Source organism: Sciurus vulgaris (assembly GCF_902686455.1).
Source record: "Sciurus vulgaris genome assembly, chromosome: 13".
Taxonomy (NCBI): Eukaryota; Metazoa; Chordata; class Mammalia; order Rodentia; family Sciuridae; genus Sciurus; species Sciurus vulgaris.
The window spans coordinates 62,546,894-62,562,257 of NC_136474.1; the positions used below are offsets into that span (position 1 = coordinate 62,546,894).

The 15,364-nt window shown below is 34.5% G+C and overlaps 1 protein-coding gene across 7 annotated transcripts in view; it reads left to right on the forward strand.

Annotated features, from left to right (window-relative positions):
• The window catches only part of KIAA1328, a 301,449-nt gene that overhangs the window by 225,369 nt on the left and 60,716 nt on the right, over window positions 1-15,364 (forward strand). For all 7 annotated transcript variants that reach the window (XM_079108525.1, XM_079108526.1, XM_079108527.1 and 4 more), the window contains one exon: window positions 6,170-6,351. In XM_079108525.1, coding sequence (XP_078964651.1) covers window positions 6,170-6,351 — 182 coding nt within the window. The remainder of the gene's footprint in view (window positions 1-6,169; window positions 6,352-15,364) is intronic.

Sequence of the window (15,364 nt, forward strand, 5' to 3'; positions counted from 1 at the left end):
ATTCATTTGGAAAAATAAGAGACCCTTAAATTTTTTTTATAACCCAATGCCTCACATGCTAGGCAAGCACTCTACTGTGAGCCATAAACCCAGCCCCATACCTTAAATTTTGATAGAGGTTTGTTTATTGATTTAAATATATTTACTAATTTCTGTTTGTGTGTTCTTTTAATCTATGGGTTATTTAAAAGGATGTTAAGTAATTTACAAATACTTGAAATTTTTTTTAACTATCTTTTTAATTTTTAGTTTAACACTTATGGTCAGACTATACATTCTGTTAACTTTCATTATTTTGAAATGTATTGAAATTTATTTTATAACACAATGTGTGATCCATCTTGGTCAAATTTCATGTGCACTTTTAAAAATGTATATTCTGTTGAATGTAGCATTCTGTAAATGTTAATTAGGTCAAATTTATGAATAGTGTTGTTGTGTTCTTCCATAGTATGTTAAATATTTGTCCCTCTTTTCCTGTCAACTGTTAACAAAGGTCTTTTAAACTCTCCAGATATTATATTAATTTTTCTACATTTTCCTTTAGTCTTACCAGTTTGTGCTACATATATTCTGAAGCTCTGTTTTAGATGCATCTCTATTTATGATTTTTATGTCTATTTGATAATTTATCTCATCATGATGAAATACTTCTCTCTATCTCTGGTAATACTCTTTTTATAAATGTAAATTTATTTGAGAGTATGTAGCCATGACAATCTTTCACATGTTTTGTTTATGTGGCATATTTCTTTCCATCCTTTTATGTCAACCTGTTTACTATGTTTAAAATATGACTCTTGTGAGCAGCATCTAGTTGGATTCTCTACTTTTCTCTAGTCTAACAATCTAAATTTAACCTAGTTATTAATACTGTCAGATTTAGTTCTACTATTTTGCTTTTTGATCACCCTTCCTATTAATATACTTTTTTTTTCTTTTTCTTGTTTGGTTTGCCATTTCTCTTTTTTTTTTTTTTTTTTTTTTTTTTTAAGAAGAGAAGGATAATATTTTTATCATTTTTCTCTTATAATTAATTAGATATTAAATAATTTCATTTTAGCTTTTTCATTCCTATGACCAAAACTGACATGAATAATTTTAGAGGAGGAAAATTTATTTGGGAGCTGAAGTTTATTTCAGAGGTCTCAGTTCACAGATGGCCAACTCCATTGCTTTGGCCTGAGGTGAGGCAGAACATCATGACCAGAAGATGTGGAAGAGAAAATCAGCTCAAGACATGAAACCAGGAAGTAAAGAGAGAGAGAGATGACTTCTCTCACCAAGGACAAAATATAAACCCCAAGGGCACCCTCCCAACCACCCAGCTCCTCTAGCTACATCCTACCTGCCTACAGTTACCACCCAGTTAATCCCTATGAGGGGATTAATGCACTGATTAGATTAAGGCTCTCATAATTTAATCATTTCACCTCTAAACTTTCTTGCTTTGTCTCACACATGAGCTTGTGGGGGATACCAGGTATTTAAACCATAAAATTTTTCTACTGTAATCTATTAGCTCTTTAAGTATACCTTTTGCATTTTTAAAGTAATTTCTGTAGAGCTTACAAAATGCTTCCCTAACTTTAATTAAAGTCCGTATCATACTAATACTGTGCCACCTTATGCAGAATGTAGGTCTTTTCTATAAGTACATTTACCTTCCCATTCTTTGTGATATTATTGTCATTTGTATCTTGTCATAACTCACTGTATTATAAACCCCATAACAGTGTTATTATTTTTGTTTTAAACACTCATATAATTTTTAAATAAATTAAAAGAAGACTAAAAAAACACAATCTTTTATGTTTATCCACGTATGTACTATTTCTATTTCTGGTGCTCTTCATTTCTCTCAATATAGATCCAGATTTTCATCTGGTGTTATTTTCCTTCCACTTGAAAAACATCCTGTTGTTTCTTGTAGCACAGGTGTGCTGGAAACAAATTTTTACTGTTTTTATCTGAAAATATTATTTCTCCTTCATTATATGGGGCATTTTCATAAGATGTAGAATTCTGAAATGGCAGGTTTGTTTGTTTCCATTTCTCTTTGTCATTTGTCGGCGTTCTAAAGATATTGCACTGTCTTCTGACCATTGCTATTCTGATGTTAACTGTTCTTACTATTACCATTCTTCTGTATAATTAACATTTTTTTCATTGTTTCTAGTATTATTTTATCTTTGGTTTTAGATAATTTGACTGTTAGATCAATGTTTTTCATCAAAATTGGAAACTATTCTGCATTATTTATTTGATACATTTTTTTCTATTTTTTCTACCCAATTCTCATTGTCTTCTCCTTTGAATAAGTTATGCTTGTTAGACAGTTGAACATTGTCTCAAAGATCCCTGAGGCTTTTGCAACTTTTCTTTAATATTTTTTCCTATATGTTGTTCAAATTAGATAACTTCTGTTGTTTCGCTCATAAAATTCATTTACCGTTTCCATTTTCTAATTTTTATAACACTAATTTTCAGATCTTGAATTAATTTCCTTCTAGTTCAAATTAGAGTTTCAACATTTCTGCTGAAACTGCCTGTCTGTTCAGTCATTAAGAGAATGTTTTCTTTTCTGTCCGTCAATGTATGGTTGATACTTGACTTATGATGGGATTACTTCCTGAAATCCTATTATAAATTGAAAATACCTTAAGTCAAAAATTCATTTAATTCACCTAACCTATCAAACATTGTAACTTACCTTAGCTTACCCTTCAGTGTATTCAGAACACTTACATTAGCCTATGGTTGAATAAAATCATCTAACACAAAGCCTGTTTTATAAAGTGTTGACGATCTCATATAATTTTTCAAATACTATACTGAAAGCAAGAAACAAAATAAGTTGTATGTGTATGCTTTCATAACATTGAAAAGTTGAAAAGTCCTAATTGAATTATCAAAGTCAGGAACCATCTTTATTTATACTAGCTTATTTAAATAAGGTCCTTATATGTAAGGTTGATTTTAATAGACTGATTATATTCCTTGAATGTAGGTCACATTTTCTTTCTTTTTATGTATGGTAACTTGTATCCTGGATTTTATGTATGATAAGTTCAGAGATATGAATTTTATTATGATTTTGTGTGTTATAGAGCATAGGCTTGCCATGAAATCAAGGTAGCCACAGGAGTCCTTAGTTCCTGTTTCTTGTAATTACACCAGAAGGATTTCAGACAGACTACACATAGTAACATACATGAGTTTATTAGAGGAGATAAGGAAAAGAAAAGGTTGACACTCTTAAGGGAGATTGGAGAAAGTGGATCCTTTCACAGAGGGGGCAGTGTGCCCCTCCTGCCCTCCAGGTTATTGGAGGCCCAAGGAAGTTTCCAGAGAGTCCCACCTAGGTCCGATCTTGACTTTTGATAGACAGCAGGATTGCATCAGACTTCCAGGGATCCACTGCATATGGTCTTGTCCCATGGGGAAAGATTTTAGTACTATAATGATATGCTAAAGATCCAAGACAACTCTGGGTCACTTTAACCTGTGCTTACCAGTTCTAATTGGAACTTGTTCTTACGAATTTCGTGGTTAGGGGGCTTTACTTTTAATGATCCTGTCTCCCTGAGTTCTGTAATCTGATCTGTGTGAAAGTCATAAAAGGCCCCTCCTTCAGGGTAACTTGTGTTCTTCTTACTGGAAAGGAGGAGCCTATGGCCAGCATTTCTTCTGCAGATAATATGTTGTTTGTTGAGAAATATAGTATATCCTCTTGACTTAGGCCAGTCAGGGATGCCAGTACATTTTTTTTAAAAGAAAACATGTGGGAGTCAGCATAGTAGGTCCGGTTTATAGAATTATCTCAGAATGTCGTGTTCCCATTGCTCATATCTTTCTGTCGCCTACCAGTAAGACAGTGGCAGGAAAGTTACATTCTGGTTGGGATCTTCATCATCTAGGGCATGAGGGTATGTATCTCCTTTTCTGCACCCTCCCCTCCAGAACATGGCAACAGACCTTGATGTCTTGAGGCTAGTTCCTATAATCCTTCAGACAAACATTATTTTTCTGCATGTTAAACTTCACAACAGTTTACATTGTTTTTGTTAGTTGATGCACAAAGTTAAAAAACAATAAGGAGAGTGACACAGTTTGATGTTATCTGAAGATCACTGGTTTTCTGGGTTCTGTAAATCTAGTAGATTATTTAATAGTTAACATCTTACTTAGGTGAGAATTTTCTTTAGAATTTAGAATGCCAGGTAAAGGGAGAGAAGCAAAAGTAGCTATCAGGGTATTGTCACTGTAATAGAACCTTGCCATAAGTAAAATACAGATCACTTCACTTGAGAATCCTCCCTAACATCTAAAGAAGAAACAGTGACACAAGCTCACTCACAGACTGGAGCAGGATTTATTAGCCTTGGTACTACTGACTTCTGATCAGATAATTCTTTGTGGGTGATGGAAGAAGAGCACTGTCCTGTGCATTGTAGGATGTTCAGCAGAATCCTCTATTCATTAGACACCCGGAGCAACCTCAGTTATGACAAAAGCCTCTCCAGAAATTTCCAAATTCCCTGTGTGGGAAAATTCTCTTCTACAGGATTTGAGAATCACTTGAACTGGAGGAAGAAGAAACTTTTTCCAACTCTTTTTGCAAGACCTAAACCAGATAAATGCAGTAAAAGAGAAGAAAATGATCAGCCAATCTTCCTCATGAACATAAAAAAAAAAAGCCTACAATAGCATTGACCATCTCTGCTACTGTAGAAGAATAAATTGAAGATTTTGGGCTAACTATTCTCAGGCACGTAAATTAAAGTTACAGAATCAATCCAGGTTAGTACTCACATTAACATAGATGAATAGATAAATAAAAAAGAATAGAGTCCAGAAACACAGACACACACACACACACTCACATACTCAACTGTTTTATGATAGTGATGCCAAGCAATCCAGTACAAAAAAGAAAATCTTTTAAATAAATAATGCTGGATATTTTGGATATAGATGTGAGGGAGATGAAACTTGATCCCTACCTCACATCTTAGCCAAAAATTAATTTGATCTTGAAGTGTTAGGACTTGAGTAGTGTAAAGAGGGCATCTGCAGAGTAGGGCAACTTGGCATAGAATATCAGAGTTTTGCAGGGTAGAGAGGTATTCCCTCCTGGGGCTAATGTGGTATTAGATGTTGGCACTTGAGTGGAATGAGGAGGAGTGGAATGTGGAGGTTGGCACTGCATGAGATCGTCTTGCTGAGAATTATAAGGAGGACTTTCTCACTATTCTGCGTCTTTTGTTCTTCCAGATGAATTTCATGATTGCTTTTTCTGTTTTTATGAGAAATGTCATAGGGATTTTAATTGGAATTGCATTAAATCTGTATAGCACCTTTGGAAGTATGGCCAATAATATTAATTCTGCCTATCCAAGAACATGGGAGATCTTTCTATCTTCTAAGGTCTTCCTCAATTTCTTTCTTCAATGTTTTGTAGTTTTCATTGTAGAGATCTTTTACCTCTTTGGTTAGATTGATTCCCAAGTTTTTTTTTTTTTTTTTTTTTTTTTTTGAGGCTATTGTGAATGGAGTTGTTTTCCTCATTTCCCTTTCAGATGTTCCATCACTTATGTATAAAAATGCTTTAGATTTATGAGTGTTGATTTTATAACTTGCTATTTTTCTGGATTCATTTATGAGGTCTAGAAGTTTTCTGGAGAAGTTTTTTGGATCCTCTAAATAGAGAATCATGTTATCAGCAAATAGTGACATCTTAAGGTCACAAACACATGCACTTATTTTTTTCTCTCATTAATAAACTGTTTCCAATGTTAACACATTTCTTCTTAAAATATTTTATTTTTTAGGGAGAAATATTCTGATGTGTTAGCCCTCACTATTCCACTAGCCTGTTCCTTCTAATTGAAGTTCAGCACAGACTTATGACTCTGGGAGATAAGGATAGTTCCTCCTAATCATAAACTCTGTAAGAACATTTGATTTGTTATGGCAGGACACGAAATAGACTGTTAGTAAATTATTCAAATTAAATGTCAATTAAAATTAAACATTTAATTAAAAAATATAAGGCGAATTCTTACTTCCATGAATTGCATTTCACCTCATGCTGAATTTAAATATCCTTGTGTGATCTGTATCCCCTTCTGTGCTTTCTGCAGTTCATTCATGTTTGCTCTTTCAGTTTGTTAAAGTCAAAATGTGATGGATGGCTGCCTGGAACCTCATTGTCCTTTAAAAAGTACCATGATTCCTCAAACAGTGGAGAGAATAGGAGGGAGAAGAAGACAGTTGGGTTTCAGTTTCATGTAGAAGATGATGCCGAGTGGACAAGTCCAAAGAAAGATACATGTAGACCCCAAAGAGGTAAGTTTAGCATCTGTAATATCAAAATGAGAAGCTGCATGGGCAAGGTGGTTGTTGGTTGCTGCTAACCAGTGAACATCAGATGATTTTCTAAATGCTGAGAAGGAGTTAATGTTACAAACTGACATGTGCCTATGGGGCCACAGTGGCACAGCTACTGGATTAATTTCATCTGCATTTCTCTTAGAATACTTGTATGAGAAACAGTGTTTAGTTAACAAACAGTGTTTAGTTAGCAACCTATAAGAATTAAGTATTAATATGGTCATAAACATAAAATAGTGTTCAAAATTAGTAAAGAGGACAAGTGTACATAAATCTCTTCTAGCATCAAAAATCCTAACAACAGTTAATCCTCATTTTTCTGGATACAAAGAAGGTAGAAAAGAAATCATCTGTAGGTCCACATTGTGGCTAAAACAACCTCACAAGTCTAAATCAGATATTGCCAAGCAGTCCTTCAAGTGCTAGTAATGCTTCCTATTTTATATGTGGTAGATATTGTCGTTGTTTTGTTTGGTTTTGATTTTTGGTTTTTGGTACTGATGATTGAACCCGGGGCACTTTACCACTGAACTACATCCCCAGTTCTTTTTACTTTTTATTTTAAGACAGGATCTCACTAAGTTACTTTGGGCCTCACTGAGGCTGGTCTCCAACTTGTGATTCTCCTGCCTCAGCCTCCCAAGTTGCTGAGATTACAGACATGCACTGCCACGCCCAGCTTTATGTGTAGATTTTGAAATCAGTTCTAAATAAAGGTCAAATGTTGAATGAAGGACATTTAACTGTGTTTCCCAGTTATTCTAGAGTGGCTCTTGGCTTAATCTATCCTAATGGCCTTAAACAAAGGACTTTGAAAGGGAATGAGCCTCACTGTACAGAAAAGATTTGCCAAAGTGTTCTCTGAACCCTGTTCTGTTCACACCTTTGTAACACATCTCTTTCAGCTCACAACTATTAACCCTGATTTCCTTCTTTTTTCACCAGACAACACCTTTTTACCTCTGGTGTTAAGCAATCAATTTTTCATAATCTTTGTAGCCACTCTCATATTTATTTGAGAATCGCAGTGCTTCATGAAAAGACCTTGCAGGTGTACCTCTCCCTACCTTTACTCACCTGCTACCTCCTTTGTCATTTTGTTTGTTTGTTTGTTTGTTTTAATTATGATTAACCTACAGATTATTTAATCCTTTCCAAGGTAATTGACAGATCATAATTAATCCAGACTTCAGAAGGAAGACTATCCACAATTTGAAACAAAAACAAAAATACGTTTTGTTTGACCTAGGGCAAATGCTCTGCAAGACCTCCGTTTCTTTTGAATAATGTAGAATATTCTTTTTAGACTTTTCTACCAAAAACAAAAATAAAAGTGAGCAGACATATGATGTGAGATAGAATCTACTTTCTCTTGTATTAGTCTTTCAGAGATGGAAAACTCTTAGTTCAGCTTTCTCCATTCTTAGCCATTGCACTTTGGTCAGAGGAGAACCAGTCAGAATTGGTCTGGTGGTTATACCACGAGGCTTAACATAGTCTTCTGTTAACTTGTCAACACATTCATGTTGTGTGTCAGCACTAAAATAAAATGGCAAAATGAGAAAAATATAGTGTAATAGCAAGGGGACAAATAACTTGTGTTATTGGTTAAGACCCCAGCAACATTAGAAAGCAACAATTGAAAAGGCACTTTGAGAAAGGTATCATCAGGCTGGCTCTTGTGTGGTGGAGGTTAATCTGTCCTGGGCCCAGCTACAAAAGACGGAAGCCTGGAAAGGGCTTGTGTCCAAAAAAAATCAATTTCTAATTTGAAACAAAATCATTTTTGACTAACAGAAGTTCAGAACCCATTACTTTTTGCTGTATAGTCTGCTGACATTTCAGCACTTTCTGTTGTGTACAATGAATTCTAATAGTGATTTTATAATGTTGCTATACCAATCAATTTAACAAAGAGAAAGCTGTTACAATTCTGCAAAGTTTTCAGGAACAGTTTTCACTCATTCACTCATGGTTTTATTTTTTCTATAGGTTTGTACTTTTTTTTTTTTTTTTTCTTTTTTCGATGGAAGGGAAGTTGTAGTGTAGCAGTGAAAAAAAATACACAGAAAACTTTTTCATCTTTTGAAAAGAGTTCTTAAAGTACTCACCGAAACTATTAACTTTTTTCTATGCTTTAAAAAGACTGTCACATATTTTTCCATCCTTTAATCAGCAAAAGTCTGATCTACCTGATCATCAAAGAGCTCACGCTGCCCCCTTGAACTCTTCTGCCCATGGCAGAGCTGGTGTATACAGAGTATGGTAAGGGCAAAGTTACTGTGTTGGCATTTGCTGTGGCATCCAACCAAATGGGAAGTGCAACTTTCCAAGGAGTGCTACAGCGGGTTTGGATACCTTGTTTATGAGAAGGCCAATGACCTAGCACTAATTACCTAAGTTACACTGCTTGGTTTGGCACCTCCTTAATTGCTTTCCCCTCTTTAATGTATCTGAATTTTTTAATATACATTCTTTCTGTTTGATATCCTTTGTTTCTTTTGTTGTTGTCCTCTCATCACTAAATACAGCACAGGACATTTACTGCAGGGTCATTAATCTTTATTACCAGTCTCCTACTCCTTTACCTCTCCAATCCTCCTCACCCTTCTGCCAACTTCATATGCCAAACACATAAGAGAGACCAGACTCTTGAAACAACCTTTTGGTACAAAAACATATAAAGCATTATTAGAATTTTACTTAAAATATAAACTTTTTCATTTGTCAGTACTTGGAATGTTCTAGGCACTACTCTTTGCTAGCACAGGCTGTAAAGCTTCGCCAAGAGCTCCCTGTACATTTAAAGCTACCTCCTGTTTGCTTCTCTTTAATGGATCTCTAAATTCCCCTACAACTTTGAGAGAAACTGACCCTAGAGTAATTTGGATTTAGCTGCTGGTATTGACCATGGCCTTCATTTTGCCTTTGAGTTTTGTTTTTTTTTTTTTTAAGTTATATAATCTTATACGGCACTATCACTGGTTAAGTTCCCCTGTGTGGCTCCAAAACACACATTTTTATTTTAACTAGAAGGGTATTATTGTAGACTTGCCCAAAATGAGGACTAATCTCAGAATATCTTAACGGTTCTTCTAAATGATCCTGTGTTTGCAATGATGTGAGTGCTCTTCATGGCCCACAGTGGATTTATACAGGTGACTTGATTAAAATAGGCAAGTTGGGGTATCCAAAGCACAGAAACCATTTCCATCTTGCCTGGAAGAAGCATTCATTTATATTTCCTTTATTATTACCACCATTGTTTTTATTATAAATTTAATCGTAAGAAAAAGTACCAAAAGATAATACTTTTGATTCCCAGAGGTGTAAGATAAAAGATATGCTAAATATTGATGCCCTTATCAGTAGCACACAGAAGACAAGCATGCTAGAAGGCTATGAATAAACCCAGACATGTAGAATAAATTATCCTGCTCAGTTCACTGAAAAAAAAGAATTCAAATGTAACAGGCTATCTTTAAGAATTGAAGTTGCTATCCTGGAGTTATTTTCACTTAAACCAGAGCATCTACATTTCTTATCCTCTACAATGGAAAGAAATATTTCAAAATACTATATAATTTACCTCCTTGTTATATATATTTTATATCTTCTCTCAATAGAAAATAAACTCCATATATTCACTATTGTTTCCCCATCTCCTCGAACATTCCTTAACATATGGTAGGTGCTCATTATATATTTGTTGAATGAATTAACATAACATTACATATATTGATTTTTCTTTCTATGCCCTTGTTCCATTTTCCCAAAATAAGGACCTAATCAGTTAGACCTTTTGACCTCAGTGCCTGCAGTGATTTAGTGATTTAAACAAAATATATGCTTATCCCTTCAAAGTTCTTATGGTGATTGATTGCTAATGTCAAAGAAAAAGCAGTAGAGTGGAATCTTAAGGACAGCACTGCCTTAAGAGTCAAGAAAACTGTGGGGATTTTTTTTCATTTCCTTTTATTCTAATTGAGGTTTAATTTATGTATAATAAAATTGCACCAGGCCATAGATGTACAATCTGATAAATATGGCAATTGTTTACAACCATGTAACCACCAATTAAGATGTAATGTTCTTCCATTATCACTTAAAGTTTTCTCATGCTCCTTCCTAGTCAGTATGTCCCCTGCCCCCTGCCTCTCTCTTTAGCTTGCAGATAGTTGTCTTTTTACTGTGACCTCACATGGCCTTTTCTTCGTGTTTATGTTCCTGGTGTCGCTTCCTCTTCCTATAAGGACACCAGTTCACCAGTCATACTTGGTTAGGGCCCACCCATAAGACTTTATTTAACTTAATTACCTCTTTAAAGTCCTTATCTCCAAATATAATCATATTCTAAGGAATACTGGATGTTAGGACTTCATATGAACTGGGGTCAGGAGGAGGCAGGGTCATAATTCAGTCCATAGTAACTATTTTCTTTCCAATATTTATGCCTTTCATTTATCTTTCTCCTCTAATTAGATTGCCTAGGGCTTTTATTACAATGTTGAATAAAATGGTAAAAGTAGACTTCTACACCTTGCTCTTGATCTCATAGGGAGGACAATCTTTCACACATTAAGTATGATTTTAGCTATAGGTTTTTCATAAATGCCTATTATCAGCGTGAGAAAGTTTCTTCCTTGTTTGCTTAATCTGTCATAAATGGGTGTTGAACTCCATCAAATCTTTTTTCTGAACTATTTGAGATGATCTTTTTTTTCCTTTTCCTAATTTGATGATTATAATGACTGGATGCCACTGAGCTACTAAGGTATAATGTCTTTTTTTTTTAATGACCTTGTCATGTTTTGGTATCAGAGTTATTCTAGTGTCATAAATGAGTCAGGAGCGTATCAGTAAAAACAGTGGAGTAGTAACTCCAATTGCTTATACTTCCCCAGAAACACTGAAAAACTTGCCACAACCTCTAAGAATCAATGCATCAGAAGATAAGAAAGTTTTTATAGAAGACAAACATGTGCTACACCAGGAGAAAGACCACTGAAACATGGTAGTAGAACTTTGTGGAGTTTTTAACTTAGCTTTGCTCTGGCCTCTGCCCCAGCATGGCAGCAATCTTAAAAATGGTAGCCTGAGGCCCATGTGAGAGTACCTAGTTTCAGAGTAAGCAGAGCTAGCCCTGTTCTCAAGGAATTAGAGGTCTGTTTGGACTATCTGTGAATTACCCACAGGGCTGACGCAGGGCCTGCTTTTGTTTTGCCTAACTTACAACTTTCTCAGGGAAGAGAACAATCAACATGTAGAATATTCCTTGAAAACATGGAAAGTCAAATGAGAGACTGCTGTCACCTGAAGTAATATAACAACAACAGTGAGGCAAACAGTAAGCACACCAAAATCCCAAAAGCTAGATAGCCTCAGTGCAATACACAACACTGACTCCAGAATAATTATGAAATCTGAATAGGCCTATAACAAGAGAGAAGAGTAAATCAGTAATCAAAAAACAATTCAGAAAAAGACAAGCCCAGGACCAGATAGATTCACTAGTGAATTCTATGAAACCTGCGAAAAAGAATTAGCACAAAACTTTCTTAGATTCTTGTATAAAACAGAAGAAGAAAGAATAAATCCTAATTTGTTTGATACCATTTAATATTCATTTGATACCAAGGCCAAGCAAAAATTAAACAAGAAAACTATAGACCAGTGTTCCTTATAAATATGGGTAAAAATATCCTCAACAAAATAGTAGCAAGCTTAATGCAGCACCATATTAAAAGGATCATACATCATGATCTCATGGGATTTAGCTAGTAATTCAAAGGTGGTTAACATTTAAAAATCTGTATAATTCATTACAATAGAAAAGGGAAAACCACACAATCATCTCAATTGACATAGAAAAAACAATGAGTAAAGCAAGAATAGAAAGGACTTTCCTCAACATGACAAGGAGCCAATATATAAAACCTATAGCTATGTCATACTCAATTGTGAAAGACTGAAATTTCCCCCATAAGATTAGGAATAAGACAGGTGTTCCCACTTTTGCCAGTCCTGTTCAACATTGTACTGGAAGTTCTAGCCAGAGCAACAGGTAAGAAAAAGAATGTAAAGCACATTCAAACTGGAATATCTTAGTAAAACTAAGATAACTTAGTAGTATATTAGTAAAACTAACATAAACTATTTTAGTAGATCACATGATTATATGTAGGACTATAGAAAATCCTTGCAAATGTACAAAAACCTGTTAGAATTAATAAATGAATTCATTGAGTTTTCAGGATAGAATTCAACATATGTACACATGCAAAAAAAAGCATTGTATTTCTGTACATTAATAATGAACAATCTGAAAAGAAAATGAAGGAAACAATTCTGTTTATAATAGCATCAAAACAGTAAAATACCTAGGAAATAAATTTAAGCAAGGATGCAAGACTTACACACTGAAAAGTACATATATTATTGAAAGAAATTAAAGGCCTAATTAAATGGAAAGAAATTCTGTATTCTTGAATTTGAAGCCTCACTATTGTGAAGATGGCAGTATTCCACAAAACAACCTACAAACTCAATCCCTATCAAAATACTAGTGATATTTTTGGAGAAATGGGAAAGCTGATCTGAAAATTCATGCAAAATTGCAAGGGTCCCTGAATAACCAACACAGTCTTGAAAAAGAGAAGGTTATAGGACTCACACTTTCAAAGCTATTGAAATCAAAATAATGTGTTACGACATAAAGATAGATATATATCAATGGAGTAGAACTGAACAGAACAGCAATGACTGGCTGCTAGTCTATATATAAATTCATGTAACTAGTTTGGAAAACAATTTGGCATTATTTATTACAGATAAAGAATATATATCTTACATCCAGTAATTTCATTGCCAGGTTTATATAATAGAGAGAAACTTATACACAAAACGATTCACTTACAGATATGTTCATGGCAGCTGTATTCACTTAGGTTAGTCTAAGCTATGATAACACGTGGACAGAAAAATATCAGTGCCTAAAGAACAAAAGTTTCTTTCTCTTCTAACAGTTTCAGCTTGAGGCTTCAGATTAATAGCATCTCTTCCTCAAAGAATGATGGTTCTGCCACTTCCTGTGCCTTCCAAGATCACTTTGGGCATTGCAGTAACACAGGGGTAGCCAACTTGGACCATGAGCCAAATCTTGCCTACTGCCTATTGTTGTAAATTAAGTTTATTGGAACACAGATGTCCCCATTTGTTTATGTAGTGTCTGTAACAGCTCATGCTACAATAGCAGAGTTGAATAGTTATGACAGTGGCCATATGGCCCACAAATCCTACTGTGACCCTTTATGGGAAAAATATTTTTTGACCCTGCTGTACGGTAGATCAGCTAGGAGGGAGAATAGTATGAAAGTGTACACATGGAAAGTTTTTATAGGCAGGCCCAAAGTGGCACAAATAACATCCACTGATTTTCTACCTGACTACACAGAATTACAACAAGGACTGGGAAATATAATCCAGTGTACCCAGGATGAAGGAAAAAGTTCATATTGGTGGATAACTGGTAGCTTCTGTCAGAGCAACATTCTTCATAATAGTATCAAACAAGAATTACTTCAAATGTCCCATCAATGCAGGATAGTTTTTTTTAAAAGTCATCAGTGCATACATTGGAGCATTATATAGCAAAGAAAACAAGCTGCAACTACATGAACCATCAACATAGATAAAATTTCCAGACAATATTAAGCAAAAGAGCTCTCAAAACAATGTGTAATATATTTCTATTTTTATAAAGTCCAAAAGTAGCAAAACTAATCCATGGTTTTTGTCAAATGCATAGATGTTAAAACTACTAAAAGAATAAAAAGGAATAATTATGAGAAATGGCTGACTCCTGGACACAAGAGGAGGTATGATGGGGGATGCATTAAACAGCAGTGCTGCCAGTGTTTTCTGATCACAGAAAACAGCAGTGTTACACTGGTGTTTTCTTTATAATTTATGCTTTAAACTAAACTGAATATGTAATATGACTCAGCTATTTTTTTTTTGTGGTGCTGGGGATCAAACCCAGGGTCTTTTGCTTGCAAAGCAAGCACTCTACGAACTGAGCTATATCCCCAGCCCTCAATTATTTTTAGAATGCAGAATAAAACAAAGAAACCAGAAACAGAGGTTTCTAATCATTGAGCTGCAAGAAAAATTTGTCTTATCATGAAATGTTGATTGACAGATAGGCAAACAGACTCAGCTACATACAAATAGGACATGAACCATTGTGTACAAGTTCATCTGTGTATGTAAAAAATGTGTGCATGTTTATTTACATAAATATAAATGTGACCCCATGAATATGTCATATATATTTATATGTGAAATTGGTCAGCCTAATGGATGATATTCTTCCAGCACTTTTATTTTTTAAAAGTTTATATTGTCTTTGTATGTATACACATGTATAAATATATAGTCCATGAATATGCACATTCTATGCATACAATGTATTCTATATATTAGCAAATATACTTAATAAGAAGAGCTTAGAAAATTAATAACAAGAAATAGTTAAACTTGACCTATAACTTACAGTAAACATCCTTAACCTTTTTGGAGTCCCATATGCTTTTAGAATTGGATGAAAGCTATGGTGCTTTTCCCCAGAAAAAATATGAATGAACATATACACATATACAGATTGTTGGTACCTATAGTTCTGAGGTATTCACACATTCCTGAAACATATCCATGGATTTAAAAGTCCTTGGCCCCTCATTCAGATTTTCTCCTTAAATCGTCCCCATCAGATGTTAGTTGTTTCAGCCAACTTTTGACACAAGTATCAGAACAGAAAAAATAAGACCAATGTTCACATCTTCTGTGATAATGAGTGACTGGAAGGCATTTATAACCTATCACTAAGAGGCATTTCTTCTTCCCTCTTCCCACAAATCCTTCAGTTTACACTATTATTTGCCCATCTTCATTTTCCCTACGTCATCCA